Here is a 9,828-nt window from a genome sequence, read left to right on the forward strand (position 1 = left end):
ATTAAGGATGACACGTGTTGTGTATTTATTGGACCAACGTGGCAACCTAACAGGTTGGTAGACGGAAAATAATTTCAGAAAGTAATTTTCTCCTACCAAAAGGACCTAACCAACTTTTATTTTTATTTTTTATTTAATACTATAGTTAGTGATTTGTAATTTAGGTGAACCGCGTAGATTAATAGTATAATTTTTTCTAAAATATATATGGAGTACGGACTCAAGAAGCACGTAGCATCGGCAGAAAAGGAAGAATGGAGACCCGCGGGAGTGAGCGGCCACGCCGGAAAAGAGCTCGGACTTCCGAAACCTTCTCTTACCATCGCAACAAAAGCCTTGGAGTAGAAGATGTTGATGCCGACACCATCTTGGCTCTGTTATTCGCAGCAATCCTCAACTCTCACAGACCCGAGTCCCTCTCCTTGATCGAGAAATGCTTAATAAAGCTCACTCCCTCTTTTCTCTCACAAAACCCCAACCCCATCCTCTCTTTGCTCCCATTCATTCTCACTTCCAAGTAATCCCTGCAATGCATCCATTCCCTCCATTCGATCAAATGCAACATAACCCATTTCGAGTTGCTGCTAACTCTCGGAGTTATTCTTTTTCTTTTATTTCAGAAGGGCCGAGATAGCGTCTCGCGGGGCGGAGATTGTGGGCGCGGCATCGCTTTTTTCGCTGGAAATGAACGAACAGATTGCTTTGGATGGTGAGATTGTGAAAGGTTTGGTCTCGGCGTTGGGGAGTTCGAAGAGGAATGTGTTAATGGCTGCCTGCAATGCTGTTTTGGATATGTCGACCACCTCGGTTGCTCGGCAACGCCTGCTGGAACTTTCCGCTTTGGAGAGTCTTATGTGAGTGTATAATGGAAGATTATCATGTTTTTATTCGTTGTTGCATTTATTTATTTATTTATTTATTTATTTATTTTTTTTATGTATGTGGTGGTGTTTTTGGTTTCAGTAATGGGTCTCAAATTGCTTTAATGTTCTTGAGAATTGAGGAAAATAAACGAGTCTCTGAATTTTAGTATTATGGTGTTTAGCCTTTGGTTACTCAGTAGTATGAATTTGGATTAAGCCAAGTTACTGGTTTAGGTCTTGTTAAAACAGTGACCGCACACCAAACGTGTGGCAGAGGAGACCTGCAAGGAAGAGAGAAAAGGTCAGAGTGGCTCGCTTGAGATAGCGGTAGAACCACCTCCAATAATGAAGGTAGTAGGTAAATGGGGAGGTAAATTGGCGGAGTATAGGCAAAGAGAATGGAAGTTTGTGTACCTGAGGAAGCAACCTCCCCTCCATTTTATAGGCTTACCATCTTGGACACCAATTGGGTGATTATTAGAGGTAAGAAATCAACATAGGAAATAAGCATGGAAAGAGTCATACAGGCATGGAAGGTAGCCATCCCATTGGATCTCCAGTGGTTGGTTTTCCCTTTATAGAGTCCCCAACAAAAAGTTTCCCAGCAAGACCAACCCTAAACCAAGAAGATAATAAAGGGTGGATTGCATTTCTTTATGTGATCATATTCAATTTATCACATACGTGGGAAAGAAGGGATCTGATGTGTTGTACCCACAAGGTGTGGGCTTTCTCTTGAGCCTCTGTGGCCAGGCGGTCTTCCAACGGGATGGCCTTTGGGTGGTGAGGTCCCATGGGCCTTCGATATGAGGCCTAAGTGGGTCCTCGGCGTGTTGGTCACTCCAAGGCTTATTTCAGTATAATATTAAAACAAATTATGGTTTCTGTGGGATATAGATATGAAATATGCAAGTAGCTCTTATTTCTTTTTGTTTCTAAATTTATATTTTAAAAAAATTTGTTTCGGTTTTGGAGCAGTTGGCGGCGATACCCTTACCCATGTAATGTGGTGTTTGCATGGCTATCACAAAAGAAGTGGAAGTTTCGGGTAGCACAGCTGAAATCATAGGTTGGTGAGATCTGGTTTTGTAAGTTAGAGAGGTGGTTCATGGACAGGGTTTATGTGACGGTACTGCTGTGCCACATTACTGACCTAATTGAAGCTCTAGTATTTGGACCGAAACTAACAACAGAAAGAAGGCTCTAAGGTTAAATTTAGCGAGTGAATTCTGATAGACTGGTTTAGTAATAGCATTTGTTTTTTAAATGGAAAATTTGTTTTTTATTTTTATCTTTATTTATTCTTCTGCTGGAGCAATAAATGAATAAAGTAATGTCTAATTCTTGTGTATAAGATCCTCTCATACACCTCCCTCATTTATCTTGTATATAGTTGTCTATGCCTATTGAGTTGGAGAACTGCAAGTGAAATCAACCAATTGATTTTTTGTGTTAAAGAATAATAGTGCTTAGTATTATTGTTTGCCTTTTCTTATTAAAAGAAAAAGTAATATCAATTATTTTTGTGTACTTTTGGCTACTCTGGCTTAGAGCTCAGTGGATTTATGATATTTTCTATGATGCTTAGTAAGCAATCCAATTTGTTCATCCAAAACATAAAAGTGGGGATACCTGCCAACGGGTGCTTTTATGCTGGGATTTTTAGCTTTAGATGCTACAAAAAAGTGTTTGAGCATTGTCAGTTGATTGTAGGTGGGGAAGAGATAGAGGGGCTGTTTGTTGAAGAATATTAGCTGCAGGAAAATTCTGGCGACAGTAAAGATTGATTTTATTTTGGAAAGCAATTTGTTGTCCATCAGGTTGGGAATTTTTATAGTCTTTGGGGTTTTAAAAGGCATGAGAGAAGGATCATGGTCTGGCCTTTGGGTGTAAACAGGGAAGTAAAAAAGAGAGGTTCAATGGTGTTCCCTAGCTGTATACATTAATCTGTGTGCAGTGCATCGAGAAGAAGAAGAAGAAGAAAAAGAAAGAGAAAAAAGACTAATCTTTCGCTTATTATATTCACTTTAATTCAATATCTTAGTAGTATTTTGAGGGTTTATATTAAACAAGCGGTAAATATACAAAATACTCTTTCTGCCAGTTAAACCCTGTGAAAGACTAAGGCATTTCTGCACTTTTGGTCTTAAACCCTATTCAGTTCCATCCAGCAAGTTTCTTTGCCAAATGAGAAATATACTCTTTCCCATCTTATTATATGCTTTACTGAAAGCACACTTTTTCTCCTTCAAGTGGGTTTGAGTGAGAAAAAAGTTTCAGATTCTGCAGAACATTCAGCACTCCTGAACATCTTTAATTGTTATCTACAAATTAAAAGATAAAAGAGTCTTGGTCCAGAAGAGGCAACTAGTGAAAACGGGATTGGAAACACTGTTTGACTTCTTGGCATATTGGTACGGGTTTGCTAGTGGATGTAGACAGAAGTTGAACCCTTGTTTTCGCTTTTCCTTAATGATATTTTCCATTAACTTTAATGGTTTTTGTGTTTGTAGGCAACACCTAGACATTCTTATTATCTGCAACTTTCTTGAACTTTGTGATTATAGTTTTCTTCCTTTGATTCATCTTCACTTGAATAATGAATTAGATGCTGAAGTCGACAGGCCATGGGGCTTGCCAAATCAAAGGCCAGTAATGGCATTTATTTTCTTGCCATTTTTAGCCCACGGTGGGAAAAATGGCTCCTCTGCTTGTTTCAGATCGTGATTATATATCAGTTTGTATTTGGATTCCACATCTGACAGTATATTAGATAGTCTGATTTAAGAATTTTGAGTATTTTGACTTAACTTTTATTAGGTTTGGATTCCTTCAGGTTCCTAAATTTTCAAGGATGCTAGTTTCTATATGCTCTGTGGATGATGGAAGTGTTACGTGTTGCAAGATTGGAATTGAGGAAGATGAATTTCCAGTATTACTTCTTACTGCATCCATAATTCTCATCAACTCCTGCAACATTGAGCAATTGGAAAAGATCCCCAGAAACCTCTCTAAAACTTTCTTGGCCTTTTTGAGAAAGCTGTGGGCTGAAGTGCATAATGAAATGTTGCTTGCCAACACCATGAAATCCAGCCAAGAGGCATGCATTTATATAAGCAATATTAGGATTAACAATCTGGCAGAAAGCATCTTTAGGCTTTCCATTAGTAGTAGTCAAGTTACACCAACTTTGCCTTTGGAGGTGCTTAAAAGAAGTATTTTTGGTTTGAGTAAATCTAGTTTTGAAGATTTCATGTTTACTCATTGGGAGGTATCACCATTTCTCATACAAAGACTTTCAAGGGCTTTAAATGAGGGTGATGATATTTTCAGTTCATTTGTACAGTCTCTACACTTGACTAAAACAGTTCCTTCCTTTCTTTCTTCAATCCTTCGGAATTTAGTTTCTTGTTTTCCTATTGCTTCAGATGAACTAGACATCCTTAGTTTCTTAAAGGAGGTGGGAAATAAATTGGGTTGCCCCATAATCTATCAGCAGGACATAAGAGTGTTAAGAACAGAAAGGCAATTGAAAAGAGAGGTACATTTCTTTCAGGAGAGTTTGGACTCTTGCTGCAAAAAGGGTTCTCACATTTTTAACATTGATGAAGTAAAAAAATGTGAAGAAGCATATAAAGAGGGTTATACAGTTGCTGTTCGTGGCATGGAATTCCGCTTTGAGAGTATTGCCGCTATTGCAAATGGATTAGCATCTCTCTTTGGTCAACCATCTGTAGGTGTCAATATGTACTTGACACCACCTAATTCTCAGGGTTTGGCTCGTCACTTTGATGACCATTGTGTGTTTGTTTGCCAACTTTTTGGTACTAAGCAATGGACTGTTTTTCCTCAGCCGAATGTCCAGTTACCTCGCCTATATGATCCTCCTGATAGCCTATATGTTGCAGAGGCTGAGGTCTCAGTGGCCGACTGTAGAAAGATTTCGCTAAAGGAAGGTGATATTTTGTATGTTCCCAGAGGTTTTCCACATGAGGCATGTACAGATAATGGTGGTCCCAATGGTTCTGCTGGATGTTCCCTGCACCTTACACTTGGTATTGAGGTTGAACCACCTTTTGAGTAAGTAAAAAGTTAACTTTATTTGCTTGTGACTTTCTTTTAAAGTTGGTTCCAATGGTTTTAACATGTTATGGGTTCTTTCAGTTGCTATATGTGAGAAGTGGTGCCTTTTCTTAGGGATATTTTACTTTGCGTTCTACTTTTCAAGTTCATATTGATTGCTGAATGTCATGAGGCCGATTTAAGATTTGACCATAACGCCAAGTAAGATGTTTGTAAGACCTTTTTATTTTCTCAGCTAGTCAAATTATTTTATAGGGAAAAATCATAGTTAGATATGGTGCAAAATAGACATATACTTAACATGCAATAAATTGTTGAAGATGTGTTGCACATTGATTGAATGATAGGATACATAAGAAATGTTAAATATACACTAGCTTAACGTAATTGTTGAAAATCAAAGAGAATCAATTTGAATCATAAGTACTTCAGCCATTAAATTGATTATACGGTCTATTATTCTTTTTAATCATTTATCTATTTATTATTTTGGCCAATAAGCTCTTTATCAAATGGTACTTTTTACTCTTAGAAGAATGAGTTGGAGGGTGAGATCGTGGGTTAAATATCTAGTAAGTGCATGTGTATCTTGTCAATAAAAAAACTATTCCCTTTAGTTTTTAAAAGCTTGACCGAGAACAGTGTGGACAACAAGTCAACCCATACCCATTGTATGACTCAATTAGGTGTCATGGTTCTATTTATAATATCATGCCACACTGCTGTGCTGGCATGGCCTGGCCATTTTTTGATTCAAAATTCTATCTAATATAATTATATCCTATTTAAACTAAATATGTGCAGCTCTCCGCTCTAACAGTCAGCCTCCGATTCTTCTCAGTTTCTTATTTCAAAAAATATATGTGTATTTTTTTTAACCATTAGCCAGCAGCTGCATAACATTTGTCCCCCCTTAAAAATCACACTTATCCTCGAGGGTATAGTCTGAGCACTACTTCATTGTCTTCCTCCATAACCACATCTCCATCATTATCTTCACCGTAACAGATTCAATGAAGAAGAGTTTCTTGCATCGACGTCTAGAGCTAAATATTTTTGTTGCACTTGAAAGATATTCCCTTTTCTTGCCGTACCCAGAACATTGTTAGTGTCATTCGTTTAAGTGAAAGGAGTGGTGTCTGCATTGGTGCTTCTTCATTGGAGGTTAGGTTCTCCTTTGGTTTGGGGGCCAATAGCCTTTTTTAAAGAATGGTTTTGGGCTTTAGAGACCTGAGCTAAACCATGGGCTGCGGAAAGATTTGTCGGTCTCCCAGTGAGGATATTGGCTCTAATAGTATAATTGAGGCTCCTGATGAAACAACTGAACTGTTTATTTTGAGACATATAACCGGCTTTATCTAGGACCTTTTCCAATTGGGTTTGATAGTTGTGCCACTTTGCTGCAACCTAGTCAATTTGTGGAAGGGGTTGAAAAATTGAGACGGTCCATACCATACATAAAGCCTTTCTTTGAACTCATCCTGCGATATCTCATGGTTTCCTTGACGAATCAGCTGGTACCAAAGCTGTGAATCTCCCTCCAAGTGGAAGGAAGCAAACACAACTCGTTCTGATTTTAGTGTATCAGGAATTGGAAAAATTGCCCTACTCTGGATTATATCAGAATACATTAAATTCATGAACCAAAAGCAAATACAAGTAGATCTCAGGTGGGGAAAGTGCAATTTTTTAAACCACCAGTTGATAAAGTGTAATTTCCCCTATTAGATTTGATTCACTGTTTATCTCTGCTCATTATATCATAGTGGCTCATTATGTTTGCTGAGCATGCTTGGATTCAAAATAATCAATCAATGATTGCATTGCTTGAATTTGGTTGTCAGGTTCCCTATCTATTTTCACCTCAATAGCTATCTTTGACTGATTATCAACACTAGGCCCATCAGTCTACAAAAAGGAACTCAATTCAATTGGTCAGTCAATCAATTCATGGATCTAGGGTCCTTTTAGCACGTGGATTGGCCTGTCCATTGCAATCTAAACAACATGAAACAGCAACACTGTCCTGAGTGACAATGTTGACTTCCCACAACCTTTAGTGTTCTTGTTGCTACCAACTGCACTTGTGTAATTCCCATATATTACCGGTCATGCCTTGAGTTCTAATTGTGTGATACTGTTAAAGTTTGAATTGGTTGATAAGATTGGAAATCCACCTACCCCACAACTCTCCATCTTGTATGTGTGTGTGTGTGTGTGGCTCTTGTTAGGCCAATATTTATTTGCCTTTCTGCTTTAAAAGAGTCTCAGTATTTAAATCTCCCTAAAAACTTCCATCTGGAGGCTACTTTTGAATAGTAATTGGTGCACATTATTATTCATTCTAATGCTTTTTCCACAAATCCTTCATATATATTGGATGACAAATTTTCTTAATGATTGGAGTGATATTATCTAAAAAGTTGAAAACAGTGCATGTGGGCTGACCCAAATTATATAATATGAACATGTATGTCTATGAGAATAGAGATGGGGTTTAGGACCCAATGTCTGGAAAGCTGAATCATGGCCTTCTTGAATGCCAAATCTTCATAATGACTCGAGTGATATTGTTTAAAAAGTTGAAAACAGTGCATGTGGCCTAAGCCATGTTCTTTACCAAATTATATAATATGGGCATGTATGTCTGTGAGACAGAGACAGGGTTTAGGACTGAAAAGTTGAAAACAGTGCATGTGGGCTGACCCAAATTATGTAATATGGACACGTATGTCTATGAGACAGAGATGGGATTTAGGACCCTATGTCTCTGGAAAGCTGAATCATGGTCTTCTTCAAAATGTAATATGGTAATAATCAAGCATGTGCAAACATCACGTAGATGTTATAGATTTGTAGCGATCTGCCTACGTAGTAGATTTAAATTGTTACATTATTTGTCTGTGTTTTTCTGTGTGTTAGTTTGTGTTTCCTTATAGTGATAGGTAATATTTGTGTTATAGATTTGTAGCGATTCACGATACGAATTCACTCATGTTATATGATTTAAAGGAATGAAGCAAGTGAATTTAAACTATTCTAGTGTGTTTGGCATGGTGAAATTGGTACTATTTGTGTTTCACAGAATGATGTGGTCATAGTATGTCAATTTATTTAAGCCTGTTACATTTACCGTGGTAAAGCTCAAAACAGAATTCTTCAGTGTTGAAGTACCGTGTAATATCAATTAGACAGCGGACTCTGTTGGTGTTGCATGTAACCATTAAGAAAATATAAAGGCAAAGCAAAACAAAAGAGTTGGTCCTAATGTCATGGTTAAGAGCTGGTTTAAATTTAAATTGGAGTCATCAAAATGGTTCAAGTTGAAATTATTGGATGTTTGAGATTTATATTGAACTTGAAACTGCTGTAGGATTTAACCATACTATACACTATCTTGTATGTTATTTGACCCAGGTGGGAGGGATTTGCTCATGTTGCGCTTTGTTGCTGGAACCAGAGCCACAAGCAACCACAGGATCTTCATGTTATTTCTGTCAATCTCTTGCATGTTGCAATCGGGCTATTAGGCAATTCTGATCCTACGTTCCGGAAAGCTTGCTTGGTTGCTGCAATTTCTTTGCCATCAGACACCAGATATCGGCTTGATCTGAATCAGAGAACCATTTTCAGCCATTTGATTGATAAAATCAATACAGAGTCAAGGTTCTCGGAAGCCCTTAGGGGCATAGAAGTAGCAATTCGGAAAAAAGAAGATCCCTTTCAACGGATCCAATGGCTCCGGCTTCTCAATCTGGATGGAGAAACCATTGAAGGACATGATTCGAATTTATCTTTGATGGAAATGGCTAAGTTATTCCCTTTATGTGTTGAACATAAAGAAAAGGTAGAAGCAGCTTTCATGCATGTAAAGTCTAGGTTCTGTGATGAGGTGTTATTTGGCAATGTACTAAATAGTTATAAAATGCTGCTTGACAAGTACAAGAAGGCCAGAAAGCAGTATATGGATGGAATGATTTCATTGCACCGTACATCGTAATCTCTCTTTTATGTATGTCAACTTCTTCGATGATATGCGGATCTCTCTCTCTCTCTCTCTCTCTCTCTCTCTCTAGGTAATAAATTGAAATTGCATTAAGCAGGGTGGAATTTCGCTACATTCATCATAGAATAGTTCTTGCTTTCATAGCAACTACTCTCTTTTATTGGGCATATTCAGGCAATGATTTTTATTCAGAAATTTGCATAGATGAGTGAAAAGAAAAGAAAAGAAAAGAAAAGAAAAGAAAAAATTCTTTTCAAAATACAACCTTGGTAATTACTTTCTGAATCTATTTTAACATAATACATAACTTCATATCTCCTCATAGAAGCTGATAAGAAGTCTAAGGTTTAGGGTGTCTGGGAGTTGGCGTCGGATGTGTTGTCACCCCATGGTAATCAATGTGGTAGACAAGCTCATGATCTAAATTTTCCTCGCTGCTTGTACGTGTGACTGCCATTGAACCTTCCTGGACGCTTGATCCTTTCATCTCTCCATCGACCTGCATTTTCACAGACCCAGTAAGCCATCCTCAACTATGATTTCAATTGTAACTTCATTTCTCAGAATACGATCAAGTTTAAGTTTTAGTTCCATCTGAGACGAGAAGAAAACAATTAGATCCATGCATATATGCCATCATGCATGCTCTCTTCTGACAAATCTGGTAAGATCTCAAGGACTTTTACACTAACTTACCTTCATTTTTTGGCATTTGTTCTTGTTGTAGGGCACCGACATACCGAGTTTCCTCATTGGCCGACTTTCTGGGATTAAAACGAGGAAAGAAGAGGAGGAGGAGATGCTGAGAGTCAGGGAAAACAGGTAGAAAAGAGCTGTAAGGAGACACAAGAATATGATATAAGAAGATTTCATTAT

At 37.8% G+C, this 9,828-nt stretch overlaps 1 protein-coding gene across 1 annotated transcript; it reads left to right on the plus strand.

Moving 5' to 3' along the window:
* The first annotated feature begins 221 nt into the window (after window positions 1-221).
* Window positions 222-8,981, plus strand: LOC133871903 (uncharacterized). The gene is made up of 4 exons (XM_062309363.1): window positions 222-517; window positions 621-854; window positions 3,684-4,943; window positions 8,364-8,981. The coding sequence occupies exons 1-4, from the start codon at window positions 255-257 to the stop codon at window positions 8,944-8,946; spliced, it is 2,340 nt and encodes a 779-aa protein (XP_062165347.1). The 5' UTR covers window positions 222-254; the 3' UTR covers window positions 8,947-8,981.
* Window positions 8,982-9,828: the final 847 nt, after the last annotated feature.

Source organism: Alnus glutinosa, chromosome 6, assembly GCF_958979055.1.
Source record: "Alnus glutinosa chromosome 6, dhAlnGlut1.1, whole genome shotgun sequence".
NCBI classification, from domain to species: Eukaryota; Viridiplantae; Streptophyta; class Magnoliopsida; order Fagales; family Betulaceae; genus Alnus; species Alnus glutinosa.

Excerpts from the sequence above, each read along its gene's own strand:
- LOC133871903 (XM_062309363.1), top strand. The coding sequence starts at position 255 with ATGGAGACCCGCGGGAGTGAGCGGCCACGCCGGAAAAGAGCTCGGACT. Across the intron at positions 855-3,683 it reads TCCGCTTTGGAGAGTCTTAT|GTTTGGATTCCTTCAGGTTC; the intron begins GTGAGTGTATAA and ends AACTTTTATTAG. Across the intron at positions 4,944-8,363 it reads GAGGTTGAACCACCTTTTGA|GTGGGAGGGATTTGCTCATG; the intron begins GTAAGTAAAAAG and ends TATTTGACCCAG.